Source organism: Sceloporus undulatus, chromosome 2 (genome assembly GCF_019175285.1).
Source record: "Sceloporus undulatus isolate JIND9_A2432 ecotype Alabama chromosome 2, SceUnd_v1.1, whole genome shotgun sequence".
Lineage (NCBI taxonomy): Eukaryota > Metazoa > Chordata > Lepidosauria > Squamata > Phrynosomatidae > Sceloporus > Sceloporus undulatus.
Window position 1 is genome coordinate 74,277,014 of NC_056523.1, and position 25,830 is coordinate 74,302,843.

The 25,830-nt window shown below is 40.3% G+C and overlaps 2 protein-coding genes across 8 annotated transcripts in view; one reads left to right on the forward strand and one right to left on the reverse strand.

The window, feature by feature from the left end:
* C2H3orf18 (chromosome 2 C3orf18 homolog) overlaps positions 1-25,830 on the forward strand; it is a 504,125-nt gene that overhangs the window by 413,828 nt on the left and 64,467 nt on the right. The gene's annotated exons all lie outside the window — the stretch shown is intronic.
* HEMK1 (HemK methyltransferase family member 1) overlaps positions 5,514-25,830 on the reverse strand; it is a 61,209-nt gene continuing 40,892 nt past the window's right edge. For 4 of the 6 annotated variants that reach the window (XM_042448823.1, XM_042448822.1, XM_042448820.1 and 1 more), the window contains 5 exons: positions 23,944-23,993; positions 19,991-20,096; positions 19,500-19,595; positions 8,513-8,626; positions 5,514-7,620 (listed from right to left, as the gene is read on the reverse strand). In XM_042448823.1, the coding sequence (XP_042304757.1) occupies positions 7,566-7,620; positions 8,513-8,626; positions 19,500-19,595; positions 19,991-20,096; positions 23,944-23,993 (421 nt within the window). In that variant the 3' untranslated portion in view covers positions 5,514-7,565. Of the gene's footprint in view, positions 7,621-8,512; positions 8,627-19,499; positions 19,596-19,990; positions 20,097-23,943; positions 23,994-25,830 lie in introns of those variants that run through there. The other 2 variants (XR_006101862.1, XM_042448824.1) reach the window with 2 other exon arrangements.

Here is a 25,830-nt window from a genome sequence, read left to right on the forward strand (position 1 = left end):
CAGAAATTATTAGCACAAAAAGTATAAATACCATTCATGAAGTAGATTTCAAGTGTCCAGAGTACTTCAATTGTATTAGTTCATTAATCACACAACAATCCTTTAAGATATTGTGAGCTTAGTATTTACTTGTACAGATGTGTTTAGTCTGACATGTGCCAGTAAGGTGGTCTTCTAATAACAATCTAAGAGTAAATAACTACTTACCCATCAGGGGTTCACAAACCAAAATCTGCATGCAGTTTGTGGCTGGCTCAACAGGAATGTTTTTCTAATGCAACAGTCACTGTAACCAGAAGTACCATTGTGTACATTTGTGCATAAATGGTGCAGGAGAATATTATGTTCCAGAATTCTCTTTTCTGCACAGTTAGTGGGGATACACAAGTTCTGTAATTTATTTTGTATAGGGAAAAAGAGTGTGTGTATATAGTTGGTCCTCCATATCCATGGATGCTTTATCCAAGGATTCAACCATCCATGGCTTGAAAATATTCCAAAAAGTATATAAATTCCAAAAAGCAAACCTTGATTTTGCTATTTTATATAAGGGACACTATTTTATTATGGCATTGTATATAATGGGATGTGAGCATTCACAGATTCTGTTATCTACAGGGTGCCCTGGAACCAAACTGCAGCAGATACCAAGGGCCCACGGTAGTACACTGCTATTCAAAATGGAAGTTTGCTAGTCACAATTAATACACTGTGATAGACTTTCCTTCTTAAGGCAGTACTTATATATTCTATATGCTAATTATAAATAGGGCCAGAAAAACAAGGAGGAGGCAAGATTCAGAGCAGGGGTGGGAAACAGTCAACTTGAGACTGGGACAATGAAGGACTCTGTACTTTGGGAAGTGAGATATTAAAGAAAGGAGCTCCTTTCTGCATCTCCTACCAGGTACTTTGTTCTTATACCCTTAGAAAGAATCAAACGAACAAAAAACAAACAAAACACCAGCTAGAAAAGATGACCACTCACACCCCTAATGTCTGGCTGAGATTCTGAGCATCCAGAAATAGATTCAGAGTAAGTCTGAACACAGCCAGCACGGTATAGTAGTTCGAGTGTTGGACTATGACTCTGGAGACCAGGGTTCAGATCTTTGCTCAGCCCTGGAAACCCACTGGGTAAATCATATTCTCTCAGCCGCAGAAGAAGGCAATAGCAAACTCTCTCTGAACAAATCTTTCCCAAAAACCCCAGTCATCTAAATCAGAAACAACTTGAAGGTGCACAATAACTACAGTGGTTAGCATTCATCTACTAAGTGGCAATTGATAGAATGTGCCCATGGGCAGAATTTGGGACTGAAAGTGGTACCCTGAGACAAGAAAAGCTATGACTGTCAGAAGCATGAGAGTTAGCCCCCAAAAGTCAAAACAACATGAAAGGGAATGGCTGTAGCTCAGTGGCTCATAAAGCACAAACTTTGCATTCAAAAGGTTCTAGGTTCAATTCCTGGCATCAGCACGTAGGATTAGGAAAAATCCTCACTGGAGACCCACTTTTAGTCATATGGATCATGTAACTAAAAACCTGCTGTGTTAGAGCATTGCTTTTCAGACTATGTGATGTGGGAGGATTGGCATTCTTTTTACTAGCATACCAGGAGCTGGCACTATATTGGTACCCATGTGATACAGCTGTTTCTTTCTTTCCTTAAATCTTAGACGTGCAGCTAACAGTTTGCCGACTGAACCATTTCAGTGACCACTGCTTTTGAGTATGAACCAATGATCTGGTTTGGTAAAAAGCAGCTTCCCAGATTCCTTTTTAAAATTAGATGTAACAGGCTTTCCATCCAGCTTGAGTCTCAATAAATCTATTCTTTATACTAGATGTTTCTGACCTTTGTTGGGTTTTTCTTAAATTTTGACAAGGTGTTGTAAGTGCTTTTACAAACTGGCAGCTATAGTGGGAATGGACAATCATAATATACCCAAACAACAGAAAGAACAGTTTTTGCTGCAACACAGAAGGCAAACTGTAACTGCACTGAGACCAAATCAATTGATCGATCGATTGATCAAAACTGAAAAAGGAATACACAACAGAGTATGGCACCAAATTCCCAAATTACTTATCCCTGCTCCCTGCATAACTAAATACCTATTTCACAGAAGACCTTCCCATTAAGGCATGGAAACACACTAGGTGACCTTGGACAAGTCACACTCTTTCAACCTCAGAGAAATGCAATGGCAAACCAGCTCTGATTAAATCGTGCCCAGAAAATCCCATGGTAGGTTCACTTTAAGGTCATCATAAGCTGGAAAAGATGTGAAGGCAATCAACAATAATACTGTTGACACTCAAAGAAGCATACACACAGAAGGCAAAGTTCACACTACACTAAAGTGTGGCACAGAGACACAGTAAGCAAGCTGGAAGAAGTCATGATGAATGCACACAGAAGATACCTTGCTTCCCCCAATGCATCTCCCAGATTTTAGACTTCTTGAATGCTTACTCCACTCCTGCTTACTTCTTTCTTTCTGGATGTCGGAGCACATTTCAAAATGAACCACTTTATTGCAACTGCTCCTTTTGATGATCTAAGAGTCCCATATGAAGTCAGAGATATTCTTGGAAAAAATTAAAGAGCGGGAAGTTGGATGGCACATTGCTTTGCAGCGTGCTCTTTGGTTTGTATGTACACACATAGATACACACACAAGCATAAAAAGTGTGAGGGCCAAGGAGCCTAACAAGTGCCAGATGAGTTTGGGAACAAGTGATGACTATTCTGTTTCTGTACTATTGTAAACATTTCTTCAGAACCATTCAACTACTCCCTATATAGTCAAATGCAGTTTTCGTGCTATCTGATATTGGAGATTGGCATCCCCCCCCATTCCAAAGTGATAGGAACCAGTACCACATTTCTTTTCAGTGGTTACAATTGTGACTTTCTTTTTTTGGAAACTCTCTACAGACTGGCAGGTGACAGCTCCCGAAGCACCACTGATCCATGGACCACTACTTTTGAGTAGTGCTGATCTAATGTAGTTTGATACATTCAGGGGTTGTAGTTAAATCCCGTTTTAAGCAAGGCCATTATATCCACAATCCAGCCTATAGTTAAGTGCAGTACCACTCAAAGTGGAAGTCCACAGAAAGAGCCACCAGGTGCCCAGGGAAGAATACAAAAATGATAGTAACATGCCACAAACCTGGTACTGGTCTCTTGCTCCCTGGAGGAAAAAACCCTGCCAGTCTGTCAGTAGTAGCAGCAGTGATTTAGGGTATCACACTAGTGACCAAAAAATGAGAGCTGTAAATCTCATCCCTGTATTTTGAAATCATACTTTCAGACCAAAGTATGTTCTCAAGCAAGGGAATTCCTTTCACTTCCAGACTGTAGTTATGGGAAGCAAATGTGACTCATGCAGAACACAGAAGGATCAAAGAAATGTTTCTTAGAAAACAAAACACAGGTGTCCTGCCTCCTCCTCCTCCCAGAAAGGTCAGCAGATCTTGCCATTTATTTTTCATGGCTCATTACTGCAATCACTTCAACTTTGTACTGAGTGAGGGGGGGGGGGTCTGCCCACACAACTGTTCACAGCTTCTGGGAGATGATAAAGCTCAGCTAGAGACTTGCTTATAATTAGACATCCAATATCAAGCAAGGTTGCCTGTTCCTGTGATCACTTTGACAAAAAGTGGACAGACAAGACGAAGCCTTCCAATCCATGATGACCAGATGAGACACATACCTACCACAGTTCTCAGGGTTCAGATCTGTCCCATCTGTATTTAAGGTGGTTGTGGTGTTAGGGAAAAAAAAGGTAAAATGCATGGATGAGGAAAAGTGTACCCAGTTGGCCCCTTCTCATGTCGATTCACCATGAACTGAGCATTAATTAGAAGAGTCTCTGATGATACACCTAGTTAGTGCTGTTATTACTGAGAATGTGCTGTCCACTGACTTTTGTTGTTGTGTGTCTTCATTTCTTATGGTGACCCTAAGGTGAACTTATCACAGGGTTTTCTTGACAAGATATGTTCATAGGAGGTATGCCTTTGCCTCCTTCTGAGGCTGAGAGTTGACTTGCTCAAGGTCACCCAGTATTCAAACCCTGGTCTCCAGAGTCATTGTCCAATGCTCAAACTATGCCACCATGCTGGCGTTCATTGTCCATTAACTGCCTATGCCTAATGCACACTGGCTATGAGAAACTCAAATTGTGGTCTAAAAAACAAAAACAAAAACAAAAAACCCCACAAAATTTTCCAAGTTCTAACCTGTCCTAAATATACCCCAGATCTGTTCCTAAGTCTACTTCATTTATTTCAGCCCCCCCCCCCGCCCCAACTCCTGCTGAACCTTCTTACAAGCCTCTACCATTTTCAGAGACCTGAAGGTGACCAAAACCAGTTTGAAGGTAAACCTTACATGGAGCCCAACATCTCTGGAACGAGAGTCCTACTTTGTTTCAGAATGAGAAGATGGATTTCCCAAAGCAAAGCACCTTTGTAAGTAAGAGAGAATGGAGCAGCCCTTGGTCTTCACATCGGGGTCTGCCTGGTGATCAGCATTAGGCATCTGTAATTGGTACCACTGCGCCACCTCCTGGCACTTTGGCAAAGCCCCATGTTATTTCTAGAGGCTTTTCCAGGAAATCTGAAAATTGTCAGCCAGATGCAGTACACTGTTCCCAAAGAAACCCAATCTCCAGCAGCTTCAGGGGAGAAAAATACAACCCAACTTCTGCCAATTATATTTCAGAAAAACATCTCCTTTGTCTTTATAGAAGCTCCAAGGAATTAAAAAGTGTGCCAACTAACTAAGTAAGAACGAAGCCTATTAAATTCTGATATGATTATGTAAAATGACAAAAATGGCAATATTGCCTGCGTGTAGCTTTAGGAAGCAATTACGAACACCTCAGAGAGCTTGTAGTCAAGTTATAAACTTTCCCTGCTCAAAACTACCCTCTTGGGGAAAGCATTGGGCCTGGGAGGGTTGCTGGCCCATTAGAGGCAGCCATGTTAATATATTCTAAAAGGCTTCTGTATTGTTTTGCCAAACCTGCATTAGATGCTGAGGTACAAATTGTACTAGAAAAATGGCATGCTTCCTTTTTGAAAAGGGCATTCTGGCAAAGAAACACAACTTCCACCCATGTCCTTAAGCGACAAGGTCAGCATTTGCCATGTCATCTGACAAAATGTGCCATCGTTGGAGCAAGCATTTATAAAATGGAGAAAAATGGGAAGCTAGAATATAGGGACATATACTCCAGTAGTATGGGGCAGTGGAGAGCTTGATGACCTTGGCCTTGGGTTCAAGTTCTATTTTAGGCAAATTCCTCTATGCATCAGTTCCTGCCCATAAATTATGAACAAGGGCAATAGAGCTCATAGGACTACTACCAGGAAGAATAAAATAAGGATCACAACAAACAGTTATTGCAAACATACAGTGCTGAAGATGAATCAGAGCAACTTGAATCTCTCTTTGCACACAGTGCTCTAAAACAAACACCGGAAAATATAATGAATGTGAGATGTTCGTTTATTATTACAGAAGTATTTTTAGTTGCTTTTTAGGTCTACGTTCTCCCAAAGCTATGTACAAACAACTGAAGGGGCAAGCAACAAAGATAAGAATGCCTGTACAAAAAGAGAAAATAGAAAGTCAATAGGAAGTGAGATGCCATTTTAGGAGCAGAACCAAGAAAGTCCTCTCAATTGTATATGGCAGTCTAACCAGTCTTAATGATGAGTACTTCTTTTCACATAAGAAAACAGCAGCCTAACATAGGAGCATGACGGGAGCACCACTGTGTTGCTGCTAGTGTTAAATTACTGGGAACTGGGAACTATTGCTGACATATTGCTAATCGCTTGGTAACCTACCAGTACATCCTGATCTACTCTCTGCCCACCCCTCCATCAGAACTAGCATTTCCTAAAACTGAATAATGATAATTATATGAGTGCCTCTTCAAGTATCTGTCCAGAGGTTCACAAGTAAGTGACCCTCTGAACATAATTTTTACTTAGAAACCACAAGAATTATTTTGTCTATATTTAGCTTCTGTTCACATTCAGTCCATAATCTACTGGCAACCTCTGCTTAGGAAGGAAGCCACCTGTTTGGAAACAAAACTTCTCCATTATTTATAACACATATGCTTTTAAAAAATTGGTTTTGTCTTGTTTTTGTTTTCTGCTTCATTTCCTACCTCTTCAGACATTCATTCTGGAGTAGTAATTTTTTGCCGATCAAAAACTCAAGGGAAACAAGTCTGAACAGAAGGCAAATTAATAAGTTTAATTGAAATTCATTAGAGGTCAACATCTCACAAGTGAACTTGCTACTTTACCTGTTACTGGATTTGGGCCCAGACATCTAGCTGCTCCATGCAGGTGTACCAGGGAACCCAGCAGCAGTGCCCTAAAATGTTCTGTCACATGTCAAGAGAATATGGGGCACACATACCTTTCAAATCCCAGAAAGTTTAACATTTTCCAGTGTAACCTGCACAGTTGGCCTTACAATGAACTTTTGCTAGCACCAGATTAAGAGATCAAAAGGAAAGGGACTGACTTTCCTTCAGCTCTCCTAAACTAAAAAGAAATTATAAATATTCTGTTGATTTAAAGAAAGTGGCAGCTGTAACTTGCTCATCATTTTAATTTATGAAAACTTCCTGTCAAAAGACTGACTGATGCAAAGTTGAGCTCTTCCCTCAGTTTTAACCACTGTTGAGTTTTGTTCAGTTTTATAGGCTTGCAGTAGTATACAGCGTTTTTTCACTGTGAATTTTCCATTAGGGGCAAAACATTTTGATCACATGAACAACACATCTATTACCACAAGGCAAGCTAGCATGTGATCATAATAGCACTGGCTGTCTCAGAATGCATCTCCTACAGTCACTAGTTCGGGCATTAGGAAACAAAGCAGAAACTTGTGTTCCTTTTATAGCACTGAGGGTTGTCCCCCCCCCCCCCCCAATTTTAATCAGCAGTTCTGAAATGTTAAGAGCACCTTTTTAGGTTTTTCCATTTCTTTCCTTCCGTCATCTGATACAATCCAGTGCAGATTATATCCAATGTGACACTTCCTAACACATTCTAGGATATACAATGTATATTCTGTTCAAATAACAAAATTCAGTTCAAATACATTACATAGCATTTATCTCATATTTGAAACTTGTCAGGCTGGGGTGAGTCTTTGTGGTCCACATTGGACTACACTTTTCATCATTCATCACAGCAGCTAGGTTAGCTAGGACTGATGGGAACTGCAGTCCAAGAACACTGGCAGGGTCACAAATTACCCACCCCAACTAATTCAGTGGATCAATATCTATTCCAGTAATTAATAAAAGGAGCCCAGTTTTTCTGAAACATTTGATTGAAGTCCATACAATCAGTCTATTGCAACTTGTAAGAAGTAATTTTATATATAAGTTGCCCATATTCTTTTTAGCCAATTTTAGCCAATTTTGCTAACTGAATTTTCTCTGTGTTGTAAACAAAGAAATACTCGCTGGGTTCAGTGACATTAAAGACAATGCTGGGAAAATTGAAGTACTCATGATCTTCTGTGGGTTTTATGCCTTCGCTTCTGGATATGCAGGAACCTTAGCCTGTATAGAAGGAAGACAAAAACATGGCCTTAAGCAGCATGAGCGAGCTTATGAGTGAGCTTAACAAAGCTACAAAGAGTTTTGTAGCACCTTAAAGACTCATATAATAAACTGATTATGGCATAAGCTTTTGAGGACTACGTGAGATTACTGGATTCTGAAGCCGTTCCCTTCATAAATGCACCTTAGGAAAGCATGATTGCTCTGAAGCAATCTTTCATCAGAGCATCCCAGTATTTCAAGCAGAGAACCTCTTTACAACATTTATCACACTTCTGTGACACTTCAGAGGATAGCATTTGTATATTTATGGTTTTAGCTCTGTTCTGTGAGCTCAATGGTATTCCAGGAAGGGCTTTCTCTCTAAGCTTAAAATCTTCATGGGAAGCCTTTCTCTCAGTCCTACCATATTCTCAGGTATGTTTGGTGGGAACACGTGGTGGGAACAAGTGAGAGGGCCTTCTCAGTGGCTACTCCCAAGTTTTGGAAGTCCCTCTCCAGAGCAGCTAGGATGGCACCCTCCTTGTTTGTCTGGCAAATGAAAACCTTTTTTTTTATCCTGACAGGAGTTTAGAAATCAACTTAATTGGGCTTTTAATGGTGTGCTTTTAATAGAGTTTATATGGTTTTAATTCTATAGGTTAATTGTCTTTTAAGAATAACTTTGCATTTTTATTGGTGTTTCTGGATGAATCTTAATTTCTATTTGTTTTACTCCCGTAAGCCTCCTTGATTACTTCTACTGAGAAAAATGAGGGATATAAATGAATGATCACTACCACCACCTCATTCCAGAGCACTTTGGATTTTCAGTAGCATGAAAAAAGCAGTCAGTTAGCCAACAAACAAATAGATCAAGGAAGAAAAAACTCAAGAGTCTTCCTCATCTTACTTTCCGCAAAAGTCCTTGTGGGTGGCACAGACAACGAGGGGTAAGTCAGGGTGACTGCGCAGCCAGTTCTTCACCATCTCTGGGTGTCTGGGATCAACTTCCAGAAAAATACTCCTGAAAACAGATGGAAGAAATGAGGGAATACTCTAGCTTAATCAGCACTTCCTTGAGGGCAGGGGGACACTTTACAAGGTCACATGGCGATGATGAGGAGATGGGTTCTGTGAATCTGTACAGAATTAAGCACAGGCTGAAGTAAGTTTCGTGCTATTGCTCAACCACACTAAGCTTCCAACTCCACCACATTTATTGCTTGCTTCTGGCAGCTTTGTAGCCTCATGCTAAGCTTCAATTAAATGAAGAGTTGGGAGAGTGCTGACACAATTACACGCTTGCTTCTCCACAGATCAATTCTTAGGCTCTGAGAACAGAGCAACTCAAACTATCATGAAGTACAATAAAAAATAGTCTAAATGATAACAGTTTTTTAAATCCAGTGGAATTAAGCTCTCCCTTTTACTTGGGAAACTAAGGTCTGGTATTTTGATTTCATGTCTCATATGAGTGTAGTCCCAGGTTTGTTGCAGAACCTCTGGGGACGATGTTTTCTGTGGGACCTCTCTGTAAATGATTCTACCTCTACTTCCTCACTACCTCCTTGCCTTTCCTTCTTGGCTCAATTAGCAGAAAGTGTGAAAGGAGATGTTTACAGAAGTTACTACTCCTTCTCCTTGCTTCTTTCACTGGTCACCCACAGACAGAGAACCATACAGGAAGAAGTAATAAAGAAGAGCAATAGTGCAAGAAGATCTGGTAATTCTCAATGGGCTCTCTCAATGGTGCAAGAGCCTCAAGAAGTATTCAGCAATACCAACCCTAACAGTTATACCTAAAACAAAACAAAACAAAACTTTAATTATAAATTACCAAAAAACAAAACCCACGCTTGAAAAATCAATGGAGGCTTTAGCTAATTTCTAATAATAACCTACGCAAAGCTACTTATTACCAATAATTACAGCATCCAATCCAGACTGTCTGAGGATCAATATAGAATCAAATCAATATAGAATTCAGGTCTGAATTCCAGTACTACTAAGACAATATGTTTCAGGCTATCTGTGGTGACTGACCACCAATTCTTTTCCCTGTGCCAAGAACTTGTACCAGGCTACAATTGTTTCATTCTTTCCTGGAAACTCTCCACAGAGTGGCAGCCAATAGCTTGTGGAACAGTACTGGTCCAGAGACCGTCACTTTCAGCAGCAATGCCATCAACACACACATGGCTGCATGCAGTCATGTATTAAGTTCTACCATGTGGGTGCGCTATCTCTTGAATACATAAAGATCTTTTTGCTGGGAATAACTTCCTGTGAATGTCTCTTTAAATGAAAACAAACAAACAAAAAACAACTACCACCCCCCAAAAACGGACAGGTCAGGAAAGTCTTGTCATTTTTCAAGTGTAGGGTGGTTTGATGTGGGGTGTTTACAGAGAAATGATCCTGCACCACATGTACATTTTGAGGTGACACAATTCTGTGAGGATTGTGCCATGTACACTTGCTAAACATCTGGGGTGGTTTTGAAGGCCAGAATTAAATGTTATGAAACAGACATGCCTCATAATGTGAATGAAGTATTGAATGCATTTATTTATTTACTCCATTTTGATCCAGCACTTAAGGACACCTTCTCTTAGGGTGGGAAAAAGCTATACCTTCACAATAAATCTGTTAAGTTAGGCTGAGAGATGATGGCAGACCCAAGGCACCCAGGAGTAAGCATCATGGCCTAGGTGGCAGATAATTAATTAGCCTTTCCTCTGTTGTCGGATGGAGAAACCCTGCAAATCCTTTCTCCTAGAAGTGTTCCTCCTCCCCAGTTTCTTCATCAGTCAGGCTCCAAGAGAAGAAGGGGGATGTTCCCACTAGGGGAAACCCCGCGTTCTGAATCGAATCCAAGGAGTGGCGTTCATATTAGGATCCGATTTAAACCTAGAACGGTTCTAGAGCAACCCGCAATCGTCCCCACTACAAATCGAATCGTAGAGCGGGATAAAAATTTAAATCGAATTTTCCTCATTTAACACGTGTTAAAAAAACACTAGGGTCCAACCTACGTTTTTCCATTGGTTCGAGTGAGGAACCAGAGTATTTAAATAGGAACGACAGCCTTTGAATCGGGTTGGATGGATGGGAGGAGCGGACTGCGGTGGGGGCTGTCCTTGGGGGAGTTGCCCTTTCTGTCCCCTTCCGTCGTGGCTGTCGCCATTTTTTCTTCCCTCACCCCTTTGTTCGCTGTGGTCTTTCAATAAGAGATAAGGATTATTTTTATTTTTTATTTTAATGGTTTACAGGCGCTTAATCTCTTCAGCGCTTTAAGCGCCTGCATCTGCAAAGGACTACAAGGCTTCTCCCGGTGGATTGCAACCTCCCCTCTGTGTGGGAAGAGCCCATTTCTAACGGAGGAGAGGCAGGAAGGGAAGGCTCCTCTCAAAGAGGCATTCCCTGCCCGCTTGGGCTCTGATCTCGCCCAGGCAGGGTAGGGAAGGCTCCTCGCAAGGAGGCATCTGATCGCGCCCAGACAGGGAAAGACGGCTTGATCACAATGGGGGGGGGGGGGTTAATAGAGCCTTTCTCCCTCTCTTTCTCAAACGGAATCTGCCTTCTCCTCCAACCCTGGAAAGAGAATCTTTGGGAAGAGTGCTCCCTCCCTGCTTTGCCAGAAGCCTCCCCCATTCATCTGTGGGCTCTGTGAAGGGTTTCTCCCTGGCTGTCTTGGGAGACATGAAGAAAACCTATCCCATAGTTCCTCTGGAAAGAGCTTGGGGTTCCTACTAATAAATTCGCTTTGCCAGAAGCTTCCCCCATTGATCTCTGAGCTCTGTGAAGGGATTCTCCCTGGCTGTCTTGGGAGACATGAAGAGGGGATGCTGTCATGCAAAACCTATCCCATAGTTCCTCTGGAAAGAGCTTGGGTTTCCTACTACATTCGCTTTGCCAGAAGCTTCCCCCATTGATCTCTGGGCTCGGTGAAGGGATTCTGCCTGGCTGTCTTGGGAGACATGAAGAGGGGATGCTGTCATGCAAAACCTATCCCATAGTTCCTCTGGAAAGAGCTTGGGTTTCCTAAATTCGCTTTGCCAGAAGCCTCCCCCATTGATCTCTGGGCTCTCTGAAGGGATTCTGCCTGGCTGTCTTGGGAGACATGAAGAGGGGATGCTGTCATGCAAAACCTATCCCATAGTTCCTCTGGAAAGAGCTTGGGTTTCCTACTAAATTCAGAGGGAAAATGTATATAAGGCTGACAGCGCTTATGACGTTTGATCGTTTAAGCGCCTTGATTGGTTCATTTAAAAAAAAACACCGCCAAAAATACATCATTTCACAAACGGTCAATGAAATGGAAACGCTGACGAAAGTTAAATCGCTTCCAAATAATCCGGGTTAACGTTACGTCATTCTGACGTACTATTGATTGACAGCTCCAAATAAGGTATGGAAGAGAAGAATCGCTTTATTTAAACACCGATTTCATGCCAAGTAGGAACGCTTGCAGGTAAAAACTTCGATTTAAATAACCAGATGGGAACGAAGAATAGCGCGTTTCGGAACGCGAGATAACACCAGGGTTATTTTGAATCGGTTTTATTAAAAACGTTGTATTTTTAAATCGTTTCAAATATTAAGTGGGAACACCCCCAAGGTTTCTGACTCTGGTATTTAGGAAATGAAACACAAAATAATTGTAGTTTGGATAATGAGCCAATAGGTTATAGAGGAACAAACTGTCCAACTAGTATATAAACATATATAGAAACAGATAAAAATTACCATCTGGTGATGTCACTGCTTTGCTAGAATGGAAAATTGTGTCATAGGAACATATGGGAGAAGGTTCAAAGAAAAAAAAAGGACCTATGAAACAAAGTATTGCCAGGTACAGTGCAGCATGGACAAAATAAACCTGCCATCCAAGGTTCAAGTCACCTCAGGTTCCACCGTCCCATCCATTTAGGCTGCATATACATCACAGAATTAATGCAGTTTGACAATGCTTTAACTGCCATGGCTGAATGCTATGAAATCCTTAGTTTTGTGAGATATTTAGCTTTCTCTGTCAGAGAGCTCTGGTGCCACAACAAACTACAAATCCCAGGATTCTACTGGATGGCAGCATGACTGCTAAAGCATTGCCAAACTGCATTAATGTCTCATTTAAAGTTTTTTATTTATTTTTAACAGAGCAGGGACACTTTCCAGCTGCATTTAAAAAACTGATTTCTCAACTGATTCTAGTGGACAGCTCTTGGCTCTGAACCTGAAGATAATTTACCTCAGTCTTACAGTGAGCCATCAAATGAGCTTTCCTAACAAACAATAAGACATTTCTGTCTGCCTTCCTTATTCCTTGGTCTCTTTTCCACTTTCTCCAGCCATTTTGTTCTGCTCCCCCTCCCACTCACTTGTCAGATTTTCATGCCCTACCTCCCACTCCACCAATTTTCAATACCATTAAGTTATCACTGGGCTATTTTGAGGGGTTTTCTTTTTAGGGTTATTTTCTCTTTTTTCATACCCCTCAGGGATTGGCCAAGTTTGCAGATATCTCCCTTTTGTGTGTGGGTGATGTGTGGGCTTGGCTATATTTGCATCATATTGGAAAACTTGAATTGGTATGAGAAGGAATGAGGATGCTAATTCATGTGAACAGCTACAAATAGGGAGGGACAAAACAACTTAAGAAATTGGAACGGTATACAGTGTGCCTCACTCGATTACATGGGAGCCTTGCTGAAGACAGAACGGTTCCTTCCTGATTTGAAACCCATCCAAAAAACAGTGCAGGCTTGAAGGTTTTTGTTTACTGGTAACTAATCTGAATAATGACTACTTAGTTTGCATTTCATTTCCTAAAGCCATAGTACATAAACCATATTAAACACAAGATAAATCAAACAGGGTAAAATGCCAAAAGCATTACAAAATACTTCTCATGATAAAAATCATACCATGTCTGTAGAAACAGCACCACCGCCCCCATTCCCACAGAGCCCTCTGACACTCCTACAACACGCTCAAGCTTCGATTTCTAAAAAGCATCCAGGGCAAAAGTGGGCAAAGACCCATGGAACCCCTCCCATGCCATTTTTAGTTCCTAAGTAGGATTGCCAGACTGAAAACTGCAGATCTTGTACTTTTAATGGTTGTGTAGAAAAGGGAATTTCAGTAGATGCTAATTACCTGGTTACATGACAAGCAACACCTGCTGAAATGTCCTCTCCTACACAATGATTAAAAGTGTAAGAACCCTCTCCAGTTTTTGGTCTGGCAACACTATTTCCAAGAGTTCCCATGGGGACAGTTCCATCATGTTGCGGTCTCTTCCACAGGCTGTTTTAGGCACAAGAGAGGCCCTTTTCAAACCAGGAGGTAGATGTGAAATCAACTTTTGTTTACTTCCTGGCTTTAAAAAGGTCTTTTCTGGGCCTGAAACAACTGAAATGGGGAACATAACATTTTGAGGGTGTTTTTTTTATCTAAAAAATAAAAAAGTAAAAAATGTCACAAGTAAAATAATAATAATCCTTCCCTGCTGTTATGTTCCAGTTGTGGGATGCCCTCCCCTTGGAAGCCTGCTTGGTACTGACATTGTCTTCATTGTGCCATCAAGGAAAAACATGGCTTTTACATCAAAGCCATGGCAAGGGGTGGGGATGGGATCCTAATACAGTACTTTGTCCAAATCGGTACAGGTACATTGTTTTAAACTCTTTTAATCTGATGTAAATTGTTTAATATGCTTTTGAGTTGCTTAAATTATTTATTACTTTTAAAATTGTTTTAATACTGATTTTCTTTGTATGCTACTTTGAGAGCTTGTGATTATAGGGAAGGATATAATATTTTAAACAAATAAAGAATCAACCCTTTCTGGGTGGCGAAACCAGTTATTTTATATAGGGTATAAAATAAAAGAATTGGACTCCCCTCCTTAAATTACATCTGTTTTAAATACACCAAGGGCTAAATGCATGTTATATCTGCTGATTATACTTAATGTGTCTTTTTCTTCTTGTTATAGCACTGGCAGGTGGTAGGAATTGAGGACCATCAAGAATGGGATGGCCATTTTGAGTCTCATTTTTTGGGAAAGAGACATGTAGGATATAAATCCAATAAATGAAATATAATTTTTTTGACGTCACCCTTCTTGAATGTGCCATTAGTCCCAAGATAAGTTCCAACATCTTCTGTCTGGGTAGGAAAGATTGTCATCAGAACCGACAGTAACAGAGTAAAGAGGGTTAAGTTTCCTCCTCTTATTCCACGTTTCTGATATTTACCTCTGGTAGCTGCTTTTTAACAGAAGCAGCAAAACGAATCCTGGATATAGAGAAATCATACTTTTCACATATTGTGTGGTTTGGATTGGCAAGGACAATTTCTGTTCAGAGTTTAAGGATTCAACACCTCCCCTCAGAATAAATCCTTCATCTCAAAGTGTAAGTTTCCAGTGAATACAGAGAGCCATCTTAATGACTGTGTACCCAATATCCCTAAGATGGTCAGCTAGATTGAGCCCATGGCAGTCTTTCAGGCAACAAAATAAACTGAAGGAGAAAGAGCCAAACCCAAGTTCTTAAGTACTTCTCAGAATTCCAGCGCTTCCCCACACAAGACACTCCCTTTGAATCAAACAGGCTGTCACACTGACATGAGGGCGTGGAACCCCTTTGTGACCTACCAAAAATGTTTCCCCCTCAGTGCTGCTTCCTCCACTGCAGTGGGGAGGAGGAGAGGACACTTGAGGACAAACAAATAAAAAAAAAAAACCCTTCTCAGTTCCTGGGAAACACTGGCTATGCTTTGAGGTTAAAAATGAAAAGTACTGCTATAAAACCTGAAGCCTGAGATTACAAGGTTCTTGCCCACACTTTACAGGACAGATTTAAAGATGCTTTTCTTGGGCTGTTAAATCAATAGTGCTTTTGAAAACCCACAAAAATGTACCGATATACTTGCTACCAGTTTTTATTCTCTTGTGTTCTGGAAAAAACAGCCCCCCCCCCCCCATGATTGCTTGAAAATATTCAGCCCTCTTCCAAATTGTCTTCCGAGCTAAGACTGTTTTTTAAAAGGCTTAAGTTCTAAAAGCCTTTTAAGCTTTTCATTTTGGGATGGCTGGGTTAGCACATTCTTGAATATTACTGGTCAAATCTTTCTCAAAGCCAGGGACTCTGCCCTGCCAAACTGCTGCCACTGTGTCAGTGCTAATTCTCCTACCCTGCATCTCTAGCCTATGCAGAACCGCTCCTTCAGCACTGAGGGAGTCTAATGGGAAGGATGTCTTGGAGCAGAGCCAGTTCTGACCAGGTCAAAATTTGCACTGTTTTCCTTCTAACATTAGAACTGAGAGATGTTGTTACCACAGGGGTTCCCCAATCATAGCTCTGTTTTGAATGCTAAGGCCACAATAGTGCCATTTGAGTCTTTGGAAGAGTGTGCTGGGCTGCACAGCCTAAGCTCAGTGCTGTGTACCCTGACATCATGAGATGAAGCACTCTCATTAATAAGAGGCAGACACCTAGGGTCATGATGCAGAAGTCTCTGGAGTCTTTCTTCTCTGCTGGGAAATCAAGGGATTTGGCTAAGTCACTTAGAAATATCATGTGGCATTGGCTGAAATAGTGTTGCTTAGACTGGCATTGCTTTTTACTAGCAAGCAAATAATTATTTTATTGGTTGATGTGCTCTGTCACTAGTTCTCCTCTCATTGATTCACCACACTCTCCATTTAATTCTTTTTTTTTGGAGGGGGTGGTTACTGACCCAACTGAATCTTTTACATCCCTTTGATCTACTGCTATATCTATATATATATTAGATCTTCCATTTAGTGCATAGCTATTGTATATACCGATGTATAAGTCTACAAATTTTAGTAAAAAAATTGACCCCAAAACTCTGGGTCAACTTATCCAAGGGACAGTGTAAGTGCTGTAATTTAGCTCTTATGAAAAAAGGAACCATCCCCTTCTCTGAGTAGAGTGGTGAAAGGTGAGACAGCATAACCCATCCTGGGGGCATCTAAACGAATCATGGACTCCTGCTACTTTCTCCTCTCTGCTACTGCTTCTGATCTTTTTGAATGGCTCAGTGGGCAGATCTTTGGCACTTCTCCAAAAGGAGGAATCAGGCTTTGAAGAAGGCAATTGTGCATGTTTGTCAGTTTTTCTGGGTTCAAATCACATTAAAGTTAAAGGTTATAATCACTGCTAACATAGGCGCCATTTTCTTTGCTTTGCCTTTTCATCCTTTTTGACATGTGTGCATTTTCTTACCCTCACCTGTGCCTGGTCACACATCCCCCAGCCACCATTTATCATAGTTCCCATCTCATCTTTCAGGCCTTTAGTGTGAGTTCAAATTGTTATGCCTGACAGAATTCTGTAGGTTTTTTGGCATCATTTTCCTTTGCTTTGCCCTTTATATCCTTTGCTACATGTCACTAAGTTTTACCTTTGACCTATCCACTGGTCATATCAAAATCCATCATTTTGGGCCCCAAACCTGCCTTCGACTTATACATGAAGTTGACTTATAGTTGAATATTTATAGTAGTCTCTGCAGAATGCTATTTTAATATCTTACCTGGTGATCAGTCATTTCCAGGCAAAATTCAATGTGCTGACTAAGACCTATAAAGATCTATGAAAACTGAGCTTAGGCTATGTGAAGGACTATATTCCCACAATCTGAGCCTAACCTGTGTATTAAGATCTTCTCTCAGTCTCACAACTCTCACAGGGAAGCTGATGGAGACACAAGAAAGGGATTTCTTGGTGGAACAGACTGCCTCAGTGGGTGGTGGATTCTACTTTTTGTTTTTGAACAGAGGTTAGATGGCCATCTGTCAGAGATCAGTGAGCCTTGGAAGGAGATTCAACTAGGTGACTTTTGGGAAACTTTCCAACTCTCTAGTTTTGTGATTCTATGAGGCTACTCCTAGGTTGCAGAACTTCCTTCCTGGGCACTCTAGGCTGTCACTCTCTCTGTTCTTCCCTCAGAAAGCAACATTTTTTGTTCAAGCAATCTTTTGGCTTTTAATGGGGTCAAGTGCTGAATTTATTCTTTGTATTTTTTATTTTTAATGTAGTTGTTGATTTATTATTATAATCAATTTCACTGTTTTAATATTAACGTGTGTGTGTGTGTGTGTGTGTGTGTGTGTGTGTGTGTGTGAGTGTGTAATCTGTTGTAAGCCATCCTAGAGAAAGACATATTTGGAGAAAAGTAGATTGTAAATGAAATGAAACATAAATAATAAAATCTTTGTAGTTGTACTTTTTAGCTGATCTTAGCCAAGAAAAGTCTCAGCTAACAGCCATGTTGACCATTAATGCATTGCCCTCTCGTCCAGTAAACTGAAGTTACTCTTAGAACTCTCAGCTTTCACTGCATAAATGAAAAATGGATTTTTATTGTAAAACTGCCCTACCTCCTCCACCAACTGAGCAGACAGTACAGACTATGGTGTCTTCCAGTTATAACTGTTGGTTTTGCCACAAGTTCTTTTTTTTTTTTTTGCCCAGAAAAAATATATATATTAAAAAGAGAATGATATAATAATTATATAATGCCTTTTGATTGGTAGTGCTAGAAGTTCTTGTTCTGGAAGCACCCCAAGGTCACCACAACTACTACACAGAAAGAACACTGACATTTTCCATGTTTGTACTTCATTTGTACTAGAATTTTCCTCCATTTTCCTCAAACCCTAGAATTGTATAAGGTGACAGCAGGAGTTACTTGTTCAGCATATTGACATGGTTTTTAACAAACTCGTTTATTTTGATTAAATGGAGATTCAGTTAAACCTCTACTTGTAATAATCTGATTAGTGAAGCAAACCATTAAAGAGATCTTTCTCAAACTTGTTTGTCTACACCTATCATGGTTTCTCTTCTTCTAGTTTCTCCTTATGAATATCCTCACCATCAGAATGAGTTTTCTTTTTCTTAATGGGTGTATCTATCCATAATACTAGGGAACCACACCTTCTAAAAACATACTTGTAGCAGGACAAGGCATTCAGAGATGCTGCTTCCTGCCTTTATTTTATCCAGAGAAACTGCTGCAACTCACTGTATTACAGTATTTTAAAATCACTTTCCAGAAAGTACCTAACATCAGCCCTCCAGTTTATCAGTTTTTTAAATGATCCTTTTATGATTCCCTCTTTCCTGCTGCAATTTTGAAACTCTTTCAATTTCAGAGACCAACTTACTTAATGGTTTTTAGGCATGCCAGGCACCAACAGCTGCTACAACCAACAGTGCTGACCCTTAAAGACCTGATGTGTTGGCACTTAGGTTATACATGAAGAACTGTTTGTGTTGGCAACCTCTTTATGTACGCCACAAATAGTCATTGTTCTGAGAAATAAAAATAACAATGTTTAACTAAAAGTAACATTTTACTACTTAGCTCCTCTTATGTGTACTTATATGGGTAGGGAAGATAAAAGGCAAAGCAACTTAAATGACCTGCCACCAAGCACAATACCCTGCTCCCTTGCTCAACTATCTAAAAGGAAACCAGAGGTGATGGTCCTCACTACTGACCTACATCAAGAAAGAAAGAGAGCCTCCATGTGCACTCCAGCTTTGGGCTCTGTATGAGAAGAACACCAGAATGGAGAAACAGACTACAGTCTGTAAACAAACACATGATTTTTCCCTCTCAGTTATGTGCTCCTTCCCAATTCTCCCTTTATTTGAGACCAGGATAATGGTTAAAAAAGGATAGGAACTAAGAAAGCCAAAAATCCCTCTTATGTGGAGAATCCTGTACTTCTCTCTGTCCAAAATATTTTGACTGTGAAAGTAGATTAACATCCTTCAGGAAACTTCACTTCTCTAGTTTTTGAACTCTACAGTAGTCTAAAAAAAAAAAAAAAAGCCAACATCAGAACTCACCCACAGTCCTTGAGGATGTAAGAAGCTAGTTGCAGAATCTCTCTGATGACGCACATCCCATCAGTCCCTCCATCCAAGGCATCAAGGTCCTCATAACTAGAATCAATCAATAAATAAGGTAAGTTCAGAAAACAAGGTATTATCTCATTCTACAGAAAATGGCCAAACATGCATGCCACTTAAAAACAATTATGAAGGATAGGCTGTTAGCTCTTTCTCTCTGGGTTTAGATTTAACCTGCTTCCAACCAATCCTGACCAAGATCTTGAGAACTTAAAAGCTTACCAATTTTGTAACAATTTAAGGGTCATAATAAAGGTATTACTAAGCCTGATTATAGTTATTTTTTAAACTCATGAACCACATGGCTCCTTTTTGTTTTAAACTAATACATGTTTCTAACACATTGTGTCAGTCTGGTCTGTAGATTTTGAGCTGTCTTTGTCAAAGAGAGCAAGGGAGAAAAAAAACAGAATGAGATAACTAACTACCTGAGGATTTCTGCTGCCAAGTGAGACATGTCTTCATGGAAAACATAGGGTGGATTACTGATTATAGTGTCTACCAAACCCCAGGGCAGTAGGTATTTCCAAGAAGCTACACAGAAGGAAAGATTAAAAACAAAATTAAGGCATAATAATAGACCAAAAGATTATTCCCCCAAATTACATGTGTGTATACTTCAGCAGACATAGTCCTCACAGTCTGACAGAATAACTGGCAGATAGATATACTTTGGCTTTGTTCAGATGCATGATCCTTCTAGGCTTCATAAGCCATATACCAGGAAACTGGGAACAAAAGTTGCGGCCGATTTCCTGTCCCACATGATATGTTGGCTTTGCCCCTAGCTTAGGTCAGAGCCTCACCCTCTGTTAAGACAGTTAATGGTTATTCCTGAATCAAACAACACTGACTCAAAGTTGATTGACAAACAAGGGTCTTTTCACAAAACACAGTCACTGGACTATATTTCCACTTTAATACGGCTGCATCCTATGGAATCCTAGGGTTTGTAGTTTGAGAAAGGCAAGAACTCTCTGGGAGAGGATTCTAAATACTCCTCCCTAAACTGAAAATCTTGATTCCCTAGGAGATAGCCATGGCTATTAAAGTGGATTTTCAGTACTATAACTGTGTCATGTGAAAAAGCCCCAGGAAAATTAGTCAAGATGCAGTCCTGGTTTACTGGTCTGTAAATTAACATTATGTCAGAGCTCCTGGTGTGAATGCTTGGACAATTCTGGATCAATAGAAACCAAGATCTTCAGGCCAAAGCCAATACGTGATATGGTGAGGAAAAATGTTCAGCTCAAATGTTCTTTTCAGCTTTATATACCATGGTTTATGAAGTCTGGAATGACCACAGGAATCGGGCCACTGCTTGCCTCTCTCTAAAACCAAGAACATTAAAAGAAAAACCAATCACATTCAACTTTAGAAAGAACAAGGTGCAAAACAACTGGAATGGAGTGTAATACCCAGTGGAATCATTACATAATGATTACAAAAGATCTTTCTTCAAGCATTTCTTCAAGCATCCAGGTTCCAAGCTTTGCAGCATCAGCACTCTGGATGGTACTCTTAAATAAAATGGAAACCAGTGAAACTCATAGAAGCCCAGCAAAATACCTTCCCAATGCCTAGTCCCACTCACTAATCTACTTGCTGTGCTGAGAACTAACTGTAGTTTTAGGTAGGTTTTCAAGAGGGAGCCTCACGTCAAACACTTTGCAATGGCCTAACCCAGAGACCATCACTGTATGGACAATAATCCACAGAAATTCTGTCTGCCCAAGGGAGGGTTACAGATAGTGAATAAGTTTAGATATCAAAGGCATTCTGTGTTACTGAAGCCAAGCACAATTATTTGCAGAGAGAAAAAGTTACACTGTATATATATCAGAATGAACTTATGCTGTATTTCCTCACTTTTCTAGCAGTGTGTGAATGTCTGGTGTGACACTGTATCTGGTTTGGGTGTAATGCACAAGGAAATGATGTTACAGGTAAACAAACCATTATTGAAAATAGCATTCTGCAAGTAACTGTACAGTGTTCACAGGCACATTTGGTGGGAACGTGGAAGAGGACCTTCTCAGTAGCTGCTCCCACACCTAGAAGCTAGGTGGCCTTTTCTCCTTCTTTTGCCAGTGGGTAAAGGTCTTCCTCTTCCAGCAAACATTTGGGAAGTGATTGTTTTAAATAATATAGACTTCATTTTAGTGTGCTGAACTGTTTTTACTATAAAACATCTAGGGGCAGCTGTGTTAGCCATATAGCAAATCAAATAACAGCCAAACAATGATACCTTTATTAGAAACAACCAAAATGCACAATTATATATTGAAAGCTTTTGACATCACACTGGCTTCTTCATCAGGCAAACAGGAGAAAGAAATTGAAGATGTTACTCATAGTTTTAAAATTAGTACTCTTAGAGATTAGTACTCTTAGAGATATCTCATCCAGAGAGTTGCCATCAGTCGGGGTCAACTCGAGGGCAGTTAACAACAGTCTTTTAAAGCATATTTTTACAGTTTAATGTTTTTAACTTGAAATATTGTTTAATTGTTTTTAAAATCTTCTACAGTCGGCCCTCCTTATCCATGGATTTTTTATCCATGGATTCAAGCATCCATGGCTTGAAAATATTTTTTAAAAGTATAAATTCCATATAGCAACCCTTAATTTTCCCTTTTATATTAGAGACACCATTTTCCTTTTCCATTATATTTAATGAGACATGAGCATCTATGGATTTTGTTATCCACAGGGGGTCCTGGAACCAAACTGGCAGCAGATATAAAAGGGCCCACTGTTTACAGTTCTCATTAGTTATTTTTCATCTTTTAAATTGTGTTGTTCTTAATATATTGTTCGCTGGCTGAATCCCATTATCAGGAGAAAGGAAGGATAAAAAGAATAATAAAATAATTAATAAACAACAACAAACAACAACACAACTAATATACTGTTTATTTATAGCCCGCTTTTCCAAGAGTCAAAGCGGGTTTAAACAAAGGTACTACACCAATGTACAAATTTACAAAAAGCATCCGCATAAAAAAATCGATGACCATCATCCGAGTATCAAAACAAGATAAAAATTATAAGGTTAAAAACCACAACAATAACTAGCTTAAATGCTAGTGTTACGGGGAGGAGCAGAAATCACAGCATCTGGGGAAAGTCTGTTGGAAGAGGAAGGTCTTCAGCTTCTTCTGAACAGGTCAAGGGAGGTAACTGAGCGGAGCTCGCGGGAAGAGAGTTCCAAAGCTGCGGGCTGAGCTGGAAAACGCCCTCTGTGCAGTCACGGTGTGTACTTCTATCAGGAACCCTCAACAATTGCTTCCCGGCCGATCGGAGAGTGCGGGTGGATTATATGGGGAGGGGCGTCCTCCAAGTAGCCTGGGCCCAAGCCATTTAGGGTTTATAGGTAATAACCAACACCTTGTATTGGGTCGGAAGCGAATGGGCAGCCAATGAAGATCTTGCAAAATAGGTGTTATGTGGCTATCCTGGAGCATCCAGTGACTAACCTAGCTGCCCTATTCTGCACTAATTGAAGCTTCTGAGTTTGGTACAAGGGTTGCCCCATGTAGAGCGGGTTACCGAAATCAACCAAGAGGTTACCAGAGCGTGTACCACCGTTTCAAGTTCCCTCGGCCCAGGAAGGGTCGCAGCTGGCTATCAGCCGAAGCTGATAACAGTGCGCCTCTGACTGTCGCATCCACCTGAGATGTAAGGTGGAGCGAGCGTCCAGAAGCCCCCCAGACTGCGAACTGAGTCTTTCAGGGGAAGCGTGACCCCATTCAGGACAGGTGGACAAATCTCCATCCCCCGCCAGGGGAACCTATCACGAGTACTTCCGTTTTCTCTGGATTCAAGCTATATATATTTTTATATATATATATATTATATATAGTTGGCCTTTCACCCTGGTCTTGGATGGAGAGAGGAACCCAGTATCTGCCGGACTTGATCTTCTTCCCCACTGCCATTATCTTCTCCTTTATGTCATGTCTTTTTAGATTGTAAACCTGAGGGCCGTGAACTGTCAAATTAATATCCACTGCATCTTATGTGACCACAGATCCACTTCCATTACAGGATGAGAGCAAGGACACGATTATATAGTCGTAGAGTAGTATTAGTTTAGTGAGTAACGACAAAAAAATAAATAATTAATGCTTTCAATGGTTTTAATTTTATGGATAGTATAATATTATTTTAAGATTTTACGTTTTTAGCTACCCATGGTATTTTTTTAATTTGTAAGACACTTTGAGTGTGAGTCTTGGGAAAAAGCAGGGTTTAAATAAAGACAATGACTGAAATAATTAAACTGTTAATGCTTTTGCAGCGCCTGTGTATTTTCATGCAAAACAGATATCACATGTTCAGTTTAAAATGAACAAGAGCAAATAGAAAAGGGACTTACATGAAGAGACATCATGATGAAGAACATGGACCCTGTCCTGCAGATTCAAACTGAGAAGAGATCTTACATTTTATAATTGAAAACACTCTTAAAACCCTTCACACCCAGGTACAAAAACATATGATAGTAAATAAACAGGTAAGTTATCTAACTGCAGAGTATCTGTGTTGTTTGCTTGACTTCAAATATAAAACTTTGTGTAGCTGCTGTTGCAATAAACACCAATAATGCCAGAATTTCTATTAAGCAACTAATTTTGTACTCTATAATCCCACTTCTACATTAAGCTACTATTCATGCTGCATGCCATCATAATTCCCATTTCAAAGACTCAAAACTCAGAACTACTAAGGCACTTATGATCAGCCAAGACTCAATGGGTGAATTTTCAACCTCAGTCTCACGAGTTCAGTACTCTCTCCATTGCTTGGCATGAATTTTATGTTGGAAATTCCTGATCACACAGGCTGTTGTTGTTGTGTACCTCCATGTAATCGCCCAAGGTCACCCAGTGGGGTTTTATGCTCATGCAGGGAACTGAACTCTGATCTTCTGATACCTTTATTGGGACAACCAAAATGCACAATTTCATGTTGCAAGCTTTTAAAGTCACACTAGCTTCATCAGGCAAACAGGAAAAAAAATTTAAGATGTTAGCCATAGGCCTGCATTTTCTGTTTCTGGTCTTAGTTCAGAAGGTAGGGAGGGAAATCTGCAGGCTGGAACCTCCCTTTTTGGCTATGTGGTCACTGGTAGATTTTCAGTCAAGGAAATTTAACACCCACTTGCAATTCAAAGATGTTTCCTTGGAATCTAGCATGTCTCCTTGATCCCTTTTACATAGTCTCATTCAGCCAGGTGTCTCCCATCCTATATCTAGGCATTTCATTTTTTTGCCCTAAGTGCAGTACCATACATTTCTCTGCATTGAAATTCATTTTGTTAGCTTTGGCCCTGCTTTCTAATCAATTAAGATCATTTTGAATTTTGATCCTGTCCTCTGAGGTATTAGCTATTCCTCCTAATTTGGTGTCATCGGCAAATTTGATAAGTATGCCCCCTATTCTGTCATCTAAGTCTTTGATAAAGATGTTGAATAGCACTGGGTCCAGGACAGAACCCTGTGGCACCCCACTGGTCACTTCTCTCCAGGACGACAAAGAGCCATTGGTGAGCACCGTTTGGGTTTGCATCCATAGCAGAGCTATGTGGGCTTTGTGCTAAAGACCAACAGAAAAAAAAGTGGTCTGGACACTAACTTTGTCCAAAATATATTATCAAGGCAGCTATTAAAAGATGCAGCAGTTTAGGAGCAGGAGATGACACCCTTGTCCCCCCCCCCCCAAAAAAAAAAATTAAGGAGGGCTTCATCTCTGATTAGAACCAAGAAAAGTTACATCACGTTCAGTTGGCTCATAAAGCCATTATGGAATTAGTAGGCACAAAGAGAAAAAGAGGAGCAGGGTGTTAGACCTGTATGTGACATTCTTAAACCCACACAGACTACAAAAGGAACACACAGTTCCTATGTTCACTTACTGGTCCTCCATACTGTATATGGAATAAGTGTACAAAATGCGGGGACACATGTGAGTGGCAATGATATTGGTGCAGGGTTACCCAAACCATTCTGGTATACAGGACAGCTTTTGACATGAACCATGGGGCAGGGAATGGGTTCATGTCCTCTGTCTCTGAGCTCATCATGCAACTTTCAGCTAGCTGCTGCACTGTTGTGAAGCAAAAATGGGAGAACATTGTGTATATGTTCCCCTAGGCTTTATACAGGATGGGCAGATGAAATGTGATTAAATGAAATGAAATATATTCTATGAACTCATGCAGACAGAACAGCTGTTTGACATATCTTTACACAACCATCAACAA